The sequence below is a fragment of the Pelodiscus sinensis genome, chromosome 24 (genome assembly GCF_052426305.1).
Source record: "Pelodiscus sinensis isolate ZL-2025 chromosome 24, ASM5242630v1, whole genome shotgun sequence".
NCBI lineage: Eukaryota > Metazoa > Chordata > Testudines > Trionychidae > Pelodiscus > Pelodiscus sinensis.
In genome coordinates, this window is record NC_143075.1 from 24830813 (window position 1) to 24847773 (window position 16961).

General features: G+C 63.1%; 1 protein-coding gene across 1 annotated transcript; it reads right to left on the minus strand.

Annotated features, from left to right (window-relative positions):
* Window positions 1-13007: 13007 nt before the first annotated feature.
* Window positions 13008-16531, minus strand: C1QC (complement C1q C chain). Its single transcript, XM_075906333.2, has 3 exons — window positions 16379-16531; window positions 15467-15654; window positions 13008-15172 (listed from the first exon to the last, which is right to left on the minus strand). The coding sequence occupies exons 2-3, from the start codon at window positions 15645-15647 to the stop codon at window positions 14616-14618; spliced, it is 738 nt and encodes a 245-aa protein (XP_075762448.2). The 5' UTR covers window positions 15648-15654; window positions 16379-16531; the 3' UTR covers window positions 13008-14615.
* Between the last annotated feature and the right edge of the window lie 430 nt (window positions 16532-16961).

The window sequence follows — 16961 nt, forward strand, 5'->3', positions numbered from 1 at the left end:
AGGGGGAGGGTTCAGGAGCAGGCTGGGGTAGGTGTCTGGCCAGGGGGAGGGCGCAGGAGCAGGCTGGGGTAGGTGTCTGGCCAGGGGAGGGCGCAGGAGCAGGCTGGGGTAGGTGTCTGGCCAGGGGAGGGTGCAGGAGCAGGCTGGGGTAGGTGTCTGGCCAGGGGAGGGCGCAGGAGCAGTCTGGGGTAGGTGTCTGGCCAGGGGGAGGGCGCAGGAGCAGGCTGGGGTAGGTGTCTGGCCAGGGGGAGGGCGCAGGAGCAGGCTGGGGTAGGTGTTTGGCCAGGGGGAGGGCGCAGGAGCAGGCTGGGGTAGGTGTCTGGCCAGGGGGAGGGTTCAGGAGCAGGCTGCGGTAGGTGTCTGGCCAGGGGAGGGTGCAGGAGCAGGCTGGGGTAGGTGTCTGGCCAGGGGGAGGGCGCAGGAGCAGGCTGGGGTAGGTGTCTGGCCAGGGGAGGACGCAGGAGCAGGCTGGGGTAGGTGTTTGGCCAGGGGGAGGGCGCAGGAGCAGGCTGGGGTAGGTGTCTGGCCAGGGGAGGGCGCAGGAGCAGGCTGGGGTAGGTGTCTGGCCAGGGGGAGGGCGCAGGAGGAGGCTGGGGTAGGTGTCTGGCCAGGGGGAGGGTTCAGGAGCAGGCTGGGGTAGGTGTCTGGCCAGGGGAGGGCGCAGGAGCAGGCTGGGGTAGGTGTCTGGCCAGGGGAGGGCGCAGGAGCAGGCTGGGGTAGGTGTTTGGCCAGGGGGAGGGCGCAGGAGCAGGCTGGGGTAGGTGTCTGGCCAGGGGGAGGTTCAGGAGCAGGCTGGGGTAGGTGTTTGGCCAGGGGGAGGGCGCAGGAGCAGCCTGGGGTAGGTGTTTGGCCAGGGGGAGGGCGCAGGAGCAGGCTGGGGTAGGTGTTTGGCCAGGGGGAGGGCGCAGGAGCAGGCTGGGGTAGTTGTCTGGCCAGGGGAGGGCGCAGGAGCAGCCTGGGGTAGGTGTTTGGCCAGGGGGAGGGCGCAGGAGCAGGCTGGGGTAGGTGTCTGGCCAGGGGGAGGGCGCAGGAGCAGACTGGGTCAGGTGTCTGGCCAGGGGGAGGGCGCAGGAGCAGGCTGGGGTAGGTGTCTGGCCAGGGGAGGGCGCAGGAGCAGGCTGGGGTAGGTGTCTGGCCAGGGGAGGGCGCAGGAGCAGGCTGGGGTAGGTGTCTGGCCAGGGAGGGCGCAGGAGCAGCCTGGGGTAGGTGTCTGGCCAGGGGGAGGGCGCAGGAGCAGGCTGGGGTAGGTGTCTGGCCAGGGGAGGGCACAGGAGCAGTCTGGGGTAGGTGTCTGGCCAGGGGGAGGGCGCAGGAGCAGGCTGGGGTAGGTGTCTGGCCAGGGGGAGGGCGCAGGAGCAGGCTGGGGTAGGTGTCTGGCCAGGGGAGGGCGCAGGAGCAGGCTGGGGTAGGTGTCTGGCCAGGGGAGGGCGCAGGAGCAGTCTGGGGTAGGTGTCTGGCCAGGGGGAGGGTGCAGGAGCAGGCTGGGGTAGGTGTCTGGCCAGGGGAGGGCGCAGGAGCAGCCTGGGGTAGGTGTTTGGCCAGGGGGAGGGCGCAGGAGCCGGCTGGGGTAGGTGTCTGGCCAGGGGGAGGGTTCAGGAGCAGGCTGGGGTAGGTGTCTGGCCAGGGGGAGGGTTCAGGAGCAGGCTGGGGTAGGTGTCTGGCCAGGGGAGGGCGCAGGAGCAGGCTGGGGTAGGTGTCTGGCCAGGGGGAGGGCGCAGGAGCAGGCTGGGGTAGGTGTCTGGCCAGGGGAGGGCGCAGGAGCAGCCTGGGGTAGGTGTCTGGCCAGGGGGAGGGCGCAGGAGCAGGCTGGGGTAGGTGTCTGGCCAGGGGAGGGCACAGGAGCAGTCTGGGGTAGGTGTCTGGCCAGGGGGAGGGCGCAGGAGCAGTCTGGGGTAGGTGTCTGGCCAGGGGGAGGGCGCAGGAGCAGGCTGGGGTAGGTGTCTGGCCAGGGGGAGGGCGCAGGAGCTGGCTGGGGTAGGTGTCTGGCCAGGGGGAGGGTGCAGGAGCAGGCTGGGGTAGGTGTCTGGCCAGGGGGAGGGTACAGGAGCAGGCTGGGGTAGGTGTCTGGCCAGGGGAGGGCGCAGGAGCAGGCTGGGGTAGGTGTCTGGCCAGGGGAGGGCGCAGGAGCAGGCTGGGGTAGGTGTTTGGCCAGGGGGAGGGCGCAGGAGCAGGCTGGGGTAGGTGTCTGGCCAGGGGGAGGTTCAGGAGCAGGCTGGGGTAGGTGTTTGGCCAGGGGGAGGGCGCAGGAGCAGCCTGGGGTAGGTGTTTGGCCAGGGGGAGGGCGCAGGAGCAGGCTGGGGTAGGTGTTTGGCCAGGGGGAGGGCGCAGGAGCAGGCTGGGGTAGTTGTCTGGCCAGGGGAGGGCGCAGGAGCAGGCTGGGGTAGGTGTTTGGCCAGGGGGAGGGCGCAGGAGCAGGCTGGGGTAGGTGTCTGGCCAGGGGGAGGGCGCAGGAGCAGACTGGGGCAGGTGTCTGGCCAGGGGGAGGGCGCAGGAGCAGGCTGGGGTAGGTGTCTGGCCAGGGGAGGGCGCAGGAGCAGGCTGGGGTAGGTGTCTGGCCAGGGGAGGGTGCAGGAGCAGGCTGGGGTAGGTGTCTGGCCAGGGGAGGGCGCAGGAGCAGCCTGGGGTAGGTGTCTGGCCAGGGGGAGGGCGCAGGAGCAGGCTGGGGTAGGTGTCTGGCCAGGGGAGGGCACAGGAGCAGTCTGGGGTAGGTGTCTGGCCAGGGGGAGGGCGCAGGAGCAGGCTGGGGTAGGTGTCTGGCCAGGGGGAGGGCGCAGGAGCAGGCTGGGGTAGGTGTCTGGCCAGGGGAGGGCGCAGGAGCAGGCTGGGGTAGGTGTCTGGCCAGGGGAGGGCGCAGGAGCAGTCTGGGGTAGGTGTCTGGCCAGGGGGAGGGTGCAGGAGCAGGCTGGGGTAGGTGTCTGGCCAGGGGAGGGCGCAGGAGCAGCCTGGGGTAGGTGTTTGGCCAGGGGGAGGGCGCAGGAGCCGGCTGGGGTAGGTGTCTGGCCAGGGGAGGGCGCAGGAGCAGGCTGGGGTAGGTGTCTGGCCAGGGGGAGGGCGCAGGAGCAGGCTGGGGTAGGTGTCTGGCCAGGGGAGGGCACAGGAGCAGTCTGGGGTAGGTGTCTGGCCAGGGGGAGGGCGCAGGAGCAGTCTGGGGTAGGTGTCTGGCCAGGGGGAGGGCGCAGGAGCAGGCTGGGGTAGGTGTCTGGCCAGGGGGAGGGCGCAGGAGCTGGCTGGGGTAGGTGTCTGGCCAGGGGGAGGGTGCAGGAGCAGGCTGGGGTAGGTGTCTGGCCAGGGGGAGGGCGCAGGAGCAGGAATTTCTGTCTCCCTCTGTCAGGATGGGCTGGTTCCCTCTTGTGTCACGTTACTGGATTTTGAAGGGAGCAGCCAGATTGCTGCTGCACCCATAGGTGGGGTGTTGACCCCAGAAAATGGTATAAAGAGGGGCCATGTGGGGTGTTGAATAGAAGCTCACTGTCTGCTAATCCTATGCAGGACAAATAGTGGAAGAAAGTAGCCACAACCATATATACCAAAGGATACAATTTAAAAAAATGAACAAATATGAAAAGGACAAATCACATTGCAGAACAGGAGGGGGATGCGGGGGTGGGGGGGAGGAAGGAAGGTAAGTGTCTGTGAATTGATGATATTAGAGGTGGGGAGAGTGGGATGTCTGTGAGCTAATGGTATTAGAGGTGATAATTGGGGAAGCTAGCTTGGTAATGGGTAAGATAGCTTGAGTGTTTGTTCATTCCTTCCCGGAGAGTGTCGAATTTTAACATGAATGACAGTTCAGAGGATTCCCTTTCAAGTGCAGATGTAAAAGGTCTTTGTAGCAGAATGCAGGTGGTTAAGTCATTGAGGGTATGTCTACACTACGGAGCGCTTAGTTCGAACTAGGTAAACCTCATTTTACGAGGACTAACGCCTAGTTCGAACTAGTGGGAGGCTAAGGCTTCCCAGGTTTCCCTGGTGGCCACTCTGGCCAACACCAGGGAAACTCTATTGCCCCCCTCCCGGCCCCGGAGCCCTTAAAGGGCCACGGGCTGGATACTCACTTTGTGCCAGTTGCAAGGCTGCAAGCACCCGTGCCTGCACAGCCTGCACCTGCCACAGGATGAGCCAGCCATCCGAGGGCTCCCAGCCCTCCACTGCTCCCCAGGACCAGCCTGGCGGCTCCCAGGAGCCTGCCCGGGGGCGCAAAAGGCGGGCGCCCGCCTGGTCAAGTGCGGAGATCGTGGACCTCATCGAGGTTTGGGGGGAAGCCTCCAATGTCCACAATCTCCGCACTAGCCACCGGAACGTGGCCGTCTACGGACGCATGGCTGCCAGTCTGGCCGCCAGGGGCCACCGGCGCAGCCGGGAGCAGGTGCGCTGCAAAATAAAGGACTTGCGGCAGTCCTACTCCCGGGCCTGCCTGCCAGGGCCGACCCGGAGGCCTGCCCCCACTTCCATGCCCTGGACCGCATCCTGTGTTGCCTGCTGGTAGCCCTTAGGTATGAGTCACCACTCATGCTTTAGGTGTGTCCTTGGCCCATTGAGTGCCATTGTCCCACAGGGCCTCGCTAATTAGCATGTCCATAGGCCGGGCTCTGCCCAATGCTCAACCACATGCAGAGAAATATTCAGTATCCACAGAGATTACAGATTCCTAACTACACACACAGACATTATACAATCACATGACTAGCGTACATAGGATTAGCAGACAGTGAGGTTCTATTCAACACCCCACATGGCCCCTTTTATACCATTTTTGGGGCCAACATCCCCACCTATGGGTGCAGCAGTGATCTGGCTGCTTTCCTCAAATTCAGTAACATGACACGGGGTTCTCCTGCCTCCTGCACCCCCGTAGTGGCATGAACAGACTGCACCAGCCAGTAGAATAGAGGGAGTTTATTGCTTCTCCAGGATACAGCACAGAACAGATGTCATCTGGTTCCAGGGCAGGCCTAGGATGCCTCAGCCCCCTTGAGATGGGGGAGACTGGGCCCCTAAATCCCAGCCTGGTGTTTAGGCTGCTTTCTCCATGCTCCCAGCCAGAAACTAAAAACATCCCTTCTAGTCCTGCCCCCCCGCTAGGGGCTGGCCTCCCCTCCTTCCTTTGTGTCTCTCCCTGGGAGGTAACCGGTCGAACAGGTTACCTCCCTGTCCCATCAGCTACTCTGCTGGGCCGTGGTACAGACAGTAACCAGTGTGGGTTACCCACAGCCCCAGCATAGCAACCAGCAAGGTACCAACACTACGTCACAGATGGCCTACACCCAACTCCTGAAGGCAGACCTGGTGAGGCTGTGCAGAGAGAGGGGTCTGCCTGTGGGGAATGCAACCAAAGCCCAGCTGATTGCCCAGCTGAAACAGAATGACCAGTCACGGGGCTGGGATCCTGTCCCAGTGGGGAGCAGCCAGATACCCCCTGGGAGCGTCTCAGGCTCCGGGAGGTGGCAGAGCACTGAAGCCCACCGGAGAGATGGGGCAAGATGTAGGGAAGCCCTACAAGCCATAGTCCGTCAGAGCTCCAACAGAGCTCCAGCGGCTGCAGATCCAGCTGCAGATGAAGGAATTGGAAGTAGAGGACTGAGAGAGACAGCGACAGCATGAACTGGCCATGGCAGAGCGGAGAAGCGGTAGGGCCCCGGCTGCGCTGAGTGGGGACTGGCCCCAGGGTCCCAGGGCAGCCAGACACTTGGAGAGGCTCATGGTGGCCCAACTGAAGGACGTGGGTGACATAGACGGGTTCCTCAGCTCCTTTGAGAGGGCCTGTGGACTGCAACGGGTCCCCCCAGCTGACTGGCTGCGAGAGCTCTTCCCGTGCTGAACCAGGAGGCTGCCGGAGTGCTCAGTCAGCTAGAGGACCTACAGCCAGGGGATTACAAACGGGTCAAGGAGGCCCTGCTGCACAAGTTTGGGCTGACCCAGGGACGTACAGGAAGAAGTTCCGGGGGGTGCAGAAGGGGCCACGGGAGACCTATGTGGACCTGGCCTCCCGCCTGGTGCAATACTGCTGCAAGTGGGTGTCTGGGGTCAGAGTCCAAATTGCAGAGGAACTGCTCAAGCTGATCGTGATGGAGCAGTTCTATGAAGAGTGCACACCCAGCCTGAGGCTATGGCTCAAGGACCGAAGACCGGAGAACCCCCAGGAGGCCAGGAGACTGGCGGATGAGTTCACGGAGAGCCGGTCCAGGTGTAAACGGGAATCGCAGCGAGAGAGGGTATGTCTACACTACCCCGCTAGTTCGAACTAGCGGGGTAATGTATGCATACCGCACTTGCTAATGAAGCCCGGGATTTGAATTTCCCGGGCTTCATTAGCATAAGCGGGGAGCCGCCATTTTTAAATCCCCGCTGCTTCGAACCCCGTGTAGCGCGGCTACACGGGGCTCGAACTAGGTAGTTCGGACTAGGGTCCTATTCCGAACTACCGGTACTCCTCGTGAAACGAGGTGTACCGGTAGTTCGGAATAGGCACCCTAGTCCGAACTACCTAGTTCGAGCCCCGTGTAGCCGCGCTACACGGGGTTCGAAGCAGCGGGGATTTAAAAATGGCGGCTCCCCGCTTATGCTAATGAAGCCCGGGAAATTCAAATCCCGGGCTTCATTAGCAAGTGCGGTATGCATACATTACCCTCCTAGTTCGAACTAGGAGGGTAGTGTAGACATACCCAGAGGGTGTCACGTTGCTGGATCTTGAGGGGAGCAGCCAGATCCCTGATGCACCCATAGGTGGGGGTGTTGGCCCCAAAAATGGTATAGGAGGGGGCCATGTGAGGTATTGAATAGAAGCTTATTATTTGATAATCCTATATATGCTGTTTATGTGTTTGTATAATGTCTGTGTGTGCAATTATTAGCATGTACTTGTATGGACACTGAAGATTTCCCTGCATGTGGTTAAGCATTGGGCAGGGCCGAGCCTGTGGAACGATGGCTCTCAATGGGCCAAGGACACACCCAAAGAATGGGGGCTGTCACCTGAGAGCAGCCAGCAGGGAACATAGAGATTGGCCTCTTACCAGGTGACCTACTACATGCTAGAAGAGGCCAGGAAGGGGTATAAAGAGGCCATGCGGTCGATGCCATTTGGTCTTCAGCTCAGCACTTCATCCCAGAGGCAGCAGTGCAGGGATTGAAGGGCCCGAAAGACCTGTGGACCCATCCTGATCTTAGGATGCGCAATAAGAACTTTTAAACCAGCAGCTGCAACATCTCTGCTAGAGCCTGCATCGAAGACTGGGAGATTCGGTGCATGTAACGTACTAATCTTTAACAACCTTACTCTCAGGCTTTTCTTTCTTGTGTTAATAAACCTTTAGTTGTTAGATGCTAAAGGATTGGCCCAGCGTGATTTGTGGGTAAGGTCCAAAGGGTAAATTGACCAGGGATCTGTGGCTGGTTTCGTGGAACCGGACAGAACTTGTTCGGGGTAGGTGGGATTGGGTGCTAGGACCCCCCACCTGTGTATGAGGCCCGGGGCCATCTGGGGCATGGATATTGCTGGGGTGTCGGAGGGGTTTTGCTCGGGAGGCTTCAGGCAGGCAGCTGAAGCGCTCTGTGGGACTGGTTTGTGGCCTGTGTGGAGAGGTCACCAGTCTGGGGGCTGTAAGGAGCCCCGGATTTGAGCAATTCGCCCTGAGCAGACGCCCTCAGCTGTGCCCAGACACGGCCCGGTCTGTCACAGAGGGAATCACGCAGAGACCAGTTCTCAGCTGCACAACAGAGAGAATCACCTACGGGGTGAGCCCAAGAGACAAGGACCAGTCATGTGTGCCTCAGATGAGGCCAAAAAGGCCCGCAGGACCTAACTTGCCATCGCTGCGGGCAAAAAGGCAACAAGAGGGCTCAGTGCACCAGGCATCAAGACCTGGGATTTCCCAGGGTTAACTGGCTGGAGCTGGAGGAAGGGCAGGCTGCCCCAGAGGCAGGGGCCAGCAGGCAAACCCCAGCTCAGAGTGGGGGGAAGGATGCCAAGTGCACCTCCCCTGGGAGATCTGACCCTCGGGAGGCGGATTTCTCCATGTACCGGGTGAGGGCAGGGCGGCCCCTGCAGAGCGAGAGCCTCGTGGCCCTGCAGGTAGATGGCAGGGTGGTGACGAGCTACTGGGGCATGGGGGCGGAGGTGACGGTGGCCCGGCCCGAGGTCATAGCCCCAGACCACATGATATCTAATGCTCAGCTGACCCTGAGGGACATAGACAGGACCCCGTTTAAGGTGCCCGTAACCCGGGTGCATCTGAAAGGGGGGACCAAGGAGGGCCCCAAGGAAGTGGGGGTCACCGGCACTTGCCCACAGAGGTGCTGATGGGGGGTGACCTATAGGAGTGGCCAGACGGACCCCACAGGACCCTGGTCACCACCCGTAGCCAGAGCCAGCGAGGGGCTGGCGACCCTGACCCAGGGGAGGGCCCCCTGCAGGGGGCTCAGGGTCCCATCCCAGTGGACACGGGGTCCAGCCAGGCTGGGACTCTGGACCTAGGCAGGGGCGAGGAACAGGTCCCGATCCCTGCCCTAGCAGCTGAATTCCAGGCTGAGGTGCAGGCAGACCTCTCCTTGCAGAGGCTAACGGACCAGACTGGCCTCAGCAGAGCTCAGCCCCTGGGGAGAGGTGGCCAAGAGAGATTCCTGTGGGAGTGGGGATTCCTGTTCCGGGAATGGCTTCCCCTCAGGAAGGTGAGGGCATGGGGGGTCCAGTGGCAGCTGGTCGTCCCCCAAAAGTATCACCGCAAGCTGCTGTATCTGGCCCACGACGTCCCCGTGGCGGGCCACCGGGGGATCTGGCGCACCCGGCTGAGGCTGCTCCAACACTTCTACTGGCCGGGGGTATCTGAGGCCGTGCAGCGGTACTGCCGGTCCTGCAACTCCTGCCAGAGGGGCGGGAACGCCCAAGATAGGAGGAAAGCTGCTCTGGGGCCCCCTACCCCGTATAGAGGAGCGGTTCTGGAAGGCAGCATTAGAGATAGTGGGGCCTGTCGGCTAGGCAACCCGGATGGGTACGGGATACGGCTACCAGCTGCCCTGAGGCCGTGGCTCTGCCCTCTAGCGAGGCAGACACGGTGGCAGACGCGCTGCTGGCCATTTTCAGCAGGGTGGGGCTCCCCCAGGAGGTCCTCATGGACCAGGAAGCCCACTTCATGTCGGCCCTGCTCCGGTGCTTATGAGAGAAACACGGGGCCTGGCTCACCTGGTCCCCAGCGTATAGCGCCCAGCCCAGCACACTGGTGAGGAGGTGCCAGGGGACCCTGAAGCAGATGCTGGAGGCCTTTATGTACCTGCCCCATCTGCTGTCTGCACAGGGGGAGGCACCCCAAGGGTCTGCCAGGCTCTCCCGGACCGAGCCGGGGTGCAGAGGGGGAAAGGACCCCCTTGTGACGTAGTGTTGGTATCTTGCTGGTTGCTATGCTGGGGCTGTGGGTGACCCCCACTGGCTGCTGTCTGTAGCACGGCCCAGCAGGACAGGGGATGAGTCACTAGGCAAGGGGGTCTCAACCTGTCCGACCAGCTACCCCCTGGGAGAGAAACAAAGGAAGGGGGAATGCCGCCCCTGGCTGGGGGCAGGGCTGGAGGTGAGTTAGTTTCTGTCTGGGAGACAGCCTAGGGAAAGGGACTGGAATTTAGGGGCCCAGTCTCCCCCATCTCAAGGGGGGCTGAGGCAGCCTAGCCCCAGTTCCTGTAACCAGATTACATCTATGCTGTGCTGTATCCTGGAGGAGCAATAAACTCCCTCTATTCTACTGGCTGGTGGAGTCTGTCCGTGCCTCTACGGGGGTGCAGAAGGCGGGAAAACCCCAACGCGCCATCACACCCCTGAGCTGGCTGAGAGAGTTATGGGAGGGACAGACCTCCCTGGATGGAGCGTTGGGGGTGGAAGACGTCCTGGCTTTTCGAGAAAGGCTCGCTGAGCTCTTGGGCCTGGCCAGAGAGACCCAGGCCAGAGCTCAAGGGCAGTGGAAGGGCTGGTACGGCCACAGAAGACAGGCCTGGGCTGGTCCCTCCAGAGCTGTGCAGCACCGGGACAGGGGGAAGCCGGCTCCTGCAGGGCATTGCCGTGGCCGGCCTGAGCCAAGGGGGGTGCCAATGTCCCTGCTGCGGCTTTCCCGGGCAGGGGACCCGAATTTCTGACCCTACTCAGTTCGCTCTCGGAGGGGGGCAGCTGTGACGTAGTGGGGGGAGCTGTCTCCTCTATTACCCAGTGTGCTATGGGGGGCCTTGCTGCTTGCTGGGCTTGGGCAGTGGGGGACCTCCACTGGCGGTTATTTGTAGCACGGCCCAGCAGGACAGCGGATGAATCACTAGGCCAGGGTCTCACAACCTGTCCCACAGGTCGCCTCCCAGGGAGAGACAAAGGGAGGAAGGCGGAGACCTACCCCTGGCTGGGGGGCAGGGCTGGAAGGGAGTCAGTTTCTGTCTGGTATCATGGAGGAAGCAGCCTAAGCAAGGGGGCCTGGGATTTAGGGGCCCAGGCACACCCATCTCAAATGCGGGGGGGGGGGGGGGGGGCGAGGCGGCTGAGGCATCCTAGGCCTGCTCTGTAACCAGATGACATCTGTGCTGGGCTGTATCCTGGAGAAGCAATAAACCACCTCTGTTCTACTGGCTGGGGGAGTCTGTTCATGCCATTACGGGGGTGCAGGAGTCGGGGGACCCCCCATGCGCCATCACACCTCCACTGGCCGTGTGCTTTGCTTTAAAAGTGTCTCAGTGGGGCCTAGGCTATGCCAGGTACAAGACCCAGGCGTACTGCTCGGTGTCCTGCGATGGGCTGGGGAGATGGGCGGAGCCAGGCGTACTGCTCGGTGCGCTGAGATGGGCGGGGCCAGGCGTACTGCTCGGTGCGCTGAGATGGGCGGGGCCAGGCGTACTGCTCGGTGCGCTGAGATGGGCGGGGCCAGGCGTACTGCTCGGTGCACTGAGATGGGCGGGGCCAGGCGTACTACTCGGTGCGCTGAGGTGGGCGGGGCCAGGCGTACTGCTCGGTGCGCTGAGATGGGCGGGGCCAGGCGTACTGCTCGGTGCGCTGAGATGGGCGGGGCCAGGCGTACTGCTCGGTGTGCTGAGATGGTCAGGGGAGATGGGCGGGGCCCGGGCGTACTGCTCGGTGCGCTGAGATGGGCGGGGCCAGGCGTACTGCTCGGTGCGCTGAGATGGGCAGGGCCTGGGCGTACTGCTTGGTGCGCTGAGATGGGCGGGGCCAGGCGTACTGCTTGGTGCGCTGAGATGGGCGGGGCCAGGCGTACTACTCGGTGCGCTGAGATGGGCTGGGCCAGGCGTACTGCTCGGTGCGCTGAGATGGGCGGGGCCAGGCGTACTACTCGGTGCGCTGAGATGGGCAGGGGAGATGGGCAGGGCCCGGGCGTACTGCTTGGTGCGCTGAGATGGGCGGGGCCAGGCGTACTACTCGGTGCGCTGAGATGGGCGGGGCCAGGCGTACTGCTCGGTGCGCTGAGATGGGCGGGGCCAGGCGTACTACTCGGTGCGCTGAGATGGGCGGGGCCAGGCGTACTGCTCGGTGCACTGAGATGGGCGGGGCCAGGCGTACTGCTCGGTGCGCTGAGATGGGCGGGGCCAGGCGTACTGCTCGGTGCGCTGAGATGGGCGGGGCCAGGCGTACTGCTCGGTGCGCTGAGATGGGTGGGCCAGGGGAAGGCCTATTCTGGATGCATTTGGCTCCTTGCCTGTGACTTGCTTGCACCCTTGTTCCCTGCTCCCAGTGTCCCCTGGGCCCCATGTGGAGGGCAGAGCCAGGCCAGGGCTGAGAAGCCACCAGCTCATTGCCTCGGCCTGGACGGGCAGGATGGGGCAGGATGGGGCCTGAGCCTGTGTGCAGGGATGGGGCCTGGGCCTGTGTGCAGGGATGGGGCCTGGGCCTGTGTGCAGGGATGGGGCCTGGGCCTGTGTGCAGGGATGGGGCCTGGGCCTGTGTGCAGGTTGTCCTTGGACAGGGCCTGCTCCTCTCCAACAAACCCCCTTTCCTGGCTGTGCCCAGCCGCCCAAGGGGAGTGCACATCCTGCGTGGGCAATGGAGACCCTGCCGGGCCTTTCAGCATTTGCTGCCTGGCGCCTGCAACACGTGCCACAGAAATACCTCAGGGTACGTCTACACTACAAAGTTAGTTCGAACTAACGGAGCGCTTAGTTCGAACTAGGTAAACCTCATTTTACGAGGATTAAGCCTAGTTCGAATTTACTAGTTCGAATTAAGGGGTGTGTAGCCCCTTAATTCGAACTAGTGGGAGGCTAGCCCTCCCCAGCTTTCCCTGGTGGCCACTCTGGCCAGCACCAGGGAAACTCGTCTGCCCCCCTCCCGGCCCCGGGCCCCTTAAAGGGGCACGGGCTGGCTACGGTGCCCGTGCCAGGTGCAAGCCTGCCAGCACCCAGCCAGCAGACCCTGCACCTGGCACGGCTCGAGCCACCCACCTGATGCCCCCCAGCCCTCCCCCTCTTCCCGGGACCAGGTTGGCGGCTCCCGGGAGCTTGCCCGGGACCACAAGAGGCGGGCACCCGCCTGGGCTAGTGCGGACATCGTGGACCTTGTCCACGAACTCCGCACTAGGCACAGGAAGGTGGCCGGCTAGGGCAGGAGAGCTGCCAGCCTGGCCACCCAGGAGCAGGTGTGCATGAAAATCAAGGGGGTCCACTGAGACCCCCGACCCTGAGTCCTGAGCTTACAATGGCCGTCCTGGGTCAGACCAAAGGTCCATCTAGCCCAGTAGCCTGTCTGCCGACAGTGGCCAACCCTAGGGACCCTGGAGGAAATGGACCGAAGACAGTGACCAAGCCATTTGTCTCGTGCCATCCCTCTCCAGCCTTCCACAAACCTTGGGCAGGGACACCACTCCTACCCCCTGGCTAATACCACTCCATGGACCCAACCTCCATGACTTGATCTCACTTCTCTTTAAACTCTGTTCTAGTTCTAGCCTTAACAGCCTCCTGCAGCAAGGAGTTCCACAGGTTGACTCTTTGCTTTGTGAAGAAGAACTTTCTGTTATTAGTTTGAAGCCTGCTACCCATTCCTTTCCTTTGGTGTCCTCTAGTCCTTCTTTATGGGAACTAATGAAGAACTGTTCTGTATGCACCCTCTCCACCCAACTCCTGCTTTTATAGACCTCTATCATATCCCCCCCTCTGTCTCCTCTTTTCTAAGCTGAGAAGTCCCAGTCTCTTTAGCCTCTCTTCATATGGGACCTGTTCCCAACCCCTGATCATTGTAGTTGCCCTCCCCTCTCCCAGCCTCTCTCTTCCCCTCTCCCACCTCCTTTTCCCAGTCTCCCCCAGTTTTGTTCAATAAAGACAGATTCTATTTTTGAACACAATTGTCCTTTATTTTGTACATCAGGAAGGGGGGCTAGGGAAGGGTAAGTGGAAGGAGGTGAGGGAGGAATGGGGTACGAGCCCCCTATGGGGAGGACTGGGCTGGCTCTGCAGGCTTCTGGGGGTGGAACCTCTCCTGCAGCCCCCCAATTACCCCCTCTCCCTAGATGGCAGCCTGCAGCAAGTGCAGCCGGGCTGATGGCCGAGTGGTGTGATGTGCCCAGTGTGGGTAGTCCGGGCACTCCAAGCCAGGACTGCTTTGCAAGCGGGGCACCCCTGAGAACTGTCTGTCCGGGGTGGGGGTCGGGTCCCTTTAAGCACAGCCCTCGGCTAGCCTGAGACAGCATCTCCACACTCTAAGTCCTCCTCTGATGCCCTGCCGGCACTGCTTCCGGCCATCCTTAAGCCTGGTTCAGGGTCCACTCTGTGTGGACATGCTAGTTCGAATTAGCAAAACGCTAATTCGAACTAGTTTTTTAGTCTAGATCCGTTAGTTCGAATTAGCTTAGTTCGAATTAACTAATTTGGACTAAGTTAGTTCGAATTAACGTTGTAGTGTAGACATACCCTCACATGCTCATATGCACAATGCACTCACACTCGCACTCACTCACACACGTGCACACACAGTCACCCACACACACGCACAGTCACCCAGACATTCGTGCACACACACAGATGCACACACGCAGGTTGCAGCTGCTCAGAGCACTGAGAGGCTGGGAGAACAGGAGACCTCAGGCCCTGTGCCACAGATGGGTTTTTATTGATGTTCTTGACAGAAGCTCGTGACCAAGTTCCCTTTCCAAATCCTCTGGGCTGAGCTGGTAGTTGGCATGACTCATAGGGGCAGCAGGGAGAGCCCGGGACTGGGGGGAATAGGGGAGAGCCCAGGACTGGGGGGCAGAGGGGAGAGCCCGGGACTGGGGGGAATAGGGGAGAGCCAGGGACTGGGGGGAATAGGGGAGAGCCCGGGACTGGGGGGCAGAGGGGAGAGCCCAGGACTGGGGGGAGTAGGGGAGAGCCCGGGACTGGGGGGCGGAGGGGAGAGCCCGGGACTGGGGGGAGTAGGGGAGAGCCCGGGACTGGGGGGAAAAGGGGAGAGCCCAGGACTGGGGGGCAGGGGGGGGGGGGGGAAACCCGGGACTGGGGGGAGTAGGGGAGAGCCCGGGACTGGGGGGAGTAGGGGAGAGCCCAGGACTGGGGAGAAAAGGGGAGAGCCCGGGACCGGGGCCAGCCAGCCAGCGCATGGGAGTGGAGAGGCCATGTTGCTGGGCCTGGCCGGTGCACCAGAGCCGGCCCGGCTGCTAGTCTGGGAAGAGCAGGAAGCCGGAGAAGACGCTGTCGGAGCCGGTGACGCCCACCATGCCGTTGTAATCGTTGACAGCCAGCCAGAGCTGCTGCCCGGCAGCCATGCGCAGCAGGAGGCCCCCGGAGCTGACCTGCCGGGCGTTGGCCATGTGGTCGCAGAAGCTGGCCACCCGCTGCCCGTCCCGCAGCATGCTGACGCAGAGGTTGGCGCTCTGCGAGGTGTGGAAGACGAAGTAGTAGAGGCCGGGCACGCGGCAGGTGAACGTGCCCGTGGCGGTGTCGTAGTCCTTCGTGGGGTTGCTGATGGCGTGGTTGAACACCACCGGGGCGTTCTTGGCGGGGAACTGCTCCGTCTTCCTCATGACCGAGAAGGCCGACTTGTGCTTCTGCTTGTAACTGCCAGACACGCCCGGCTCTCCAGGGGGGCCTGGATTGCCCGGCATTCCTGGGCTGCCCGTGGGGCCCGTGGGGCCGGGCTTGCCTGTCGGGCCAGGCATGCCGGGTTCCCCCTTCTGCCCCTTGGGCCCTCGGGTTCCAGGGTTGGCCGGGATGCCTGCGGGGTTCCAGGGAGCACCCGTCAGTGTGGAGGCTGAGCGGCTGTTTCCCCAGCCTCGGCCTGCCACCCCCCAGGCTCTGACGTGTCTGCACAGCCGCAGGCAGGGCCCTGGTTCTCTGCACGGGGACCAGGCCATAGGGCCGTGTCCTGTCCTGTCCCTCTGAGCTCTCCCACCCAATGTGGCACCGACCCTCCCGCCGCCAGGCACCAGGGGCCTCGGGGTCGCCTCTGGGGAGCAGGTGGCACCGCTCCATGGCCACTCACTGGACGAGCTTCCCGGCAGGCACCTACCTGGGTCACCTCTGACTCCTTTCTGCCCGTCTCTGCCGTCCTTGCCGGGCATGCCAGGCATCCCGGGCAGCCCAGGGGCCCCATAGCAGTTGTGGGAAGCGCTGCCTGTCACGGTGGCCTCCAGGGCCAGGAGGAGAAGGGCCAGGCCCAGGCCCACGGGTGCCCAGACGCTCTTGGCCATTTGTGTCCTGCCAGAAGTGGAAATGCAGAGAGTGGAGGGTCCCTGCCCCATTGCTGTGGGCACGGCAGGGCGCCTGGCCACTAGGCCAACCAGCAGCATCTCTGCCCCTGGCGGGTAGACGGTCACTCTGCCTCCCTTGCTCACCAGCCTCCCCCTCCCCCTCGCTTTCCCCTGGGCACAGCCTGGCCACTGGGCAACCTGCCTGGCTCTGGAATGCCGCCCTCCCGGCCACCTGAGCCCGTGGCCCCTCCCAAGAGCCAGAGCAGCGCCCCCTCCTCCCTTCTGCCAGCTGCCCCTCCCACTCCCTGCTGGGGTAAGCTGGGAATGGCCAGTCTGCCAAAGCTGCCCGGCCCCACTGGCGCTGGGTCCGTTCGGGGGCTCCCCAGTGCCGGACCCGTGACAGCCTGGCTCCTAGGGCACTCTCCTATTTCCTGCACCCCTGGGGCTGTGCTGTGGTGGGGGGGGCTCCACTCTTAGGGCCCAGCCCCATGCGACCCGTCCCTGCTCCAAAGAGACCGACGCCCACCGTGGCAGCCCCGCACTAGTGTCCCTGCTGTCCCCCAACCTCGGGGGCCCTTGGAGTCACTGAAGCCCCGTATGCAGAGCGATCTGCCAGTGGCCATAAGCAACACCTGCTGCCCCTCTTGTCTGCCCACCTGCCAGCCCTTCCGCAGCCACAGGTCAGCTCCCATGGCCACAGCGATGCCCACAGCGACCCCGCCTGCCCTCACCTCTGTGGGAAGGGCACTGGCTCCTGCACTGCCGGAGGGCTCTGCTCAGCGGGAGCTGGGGCTGGCTGTGCACCGAGCTCTGGCCGGGAATCAGCTTGGAGGAAGTTGGTGGCTGAAGGAGGCCGGGCTTGACCTCATAGGGGACCATCCCCCTCGCCGGGACCCAGGCCAAGTTTCACATCCCTGTCCTGGGCATTCCTTCTGAGCCAGCACTTTCCACAGCTCCGGGTAGCGCTAGATGCCGCGCCAGCACCCCGGGCCCAGCATGGTCCTGCAGGACCACAGGACAGGCAGGAAGGAGCAGACCCGGGCGTGCCAGGCCACCGCAGGACCAGGGGCCATGTGCAGTGCTCACAGCTGATCCACAGCAGACCATCGGGCACTGCCCGCCCCCTTCTTCCTCTGGGCAGGCGGGCAAAGAGCCATGCTGGGAGACGCCCAGGGCTGGCGCACCTGCTCAGAACCCTGCGCCCTCCTGGGAGGGCCCTGGCACACACCAGGCCTCGGCTCCAGGGAGGGCCCTGGCACACACCAGGCCTCGGCTCCAGGGAGGGCCCTGGCACACACCAGGCCTCGGCTCCAG

What these genes read in the sequence shown, in the direction of transcription:
- C1QC (XM_075906333.2), bottom strand. Translation starts at nt 15,647, where the DNA reads ATGGCCAAGAGCGTCTGGGCACCCGTGGGCCTGGGCCTGGCCCTTCTC. An exon ending in AGGAGTCAGAGGTGACCCAG is followed by an intron (nt 15,173 to 15,466) that starts GTAGGTGCCTGC and finishes GGAACCCCGCAG; the next exon opens with GCATCCCGGCCAACCCTGGA.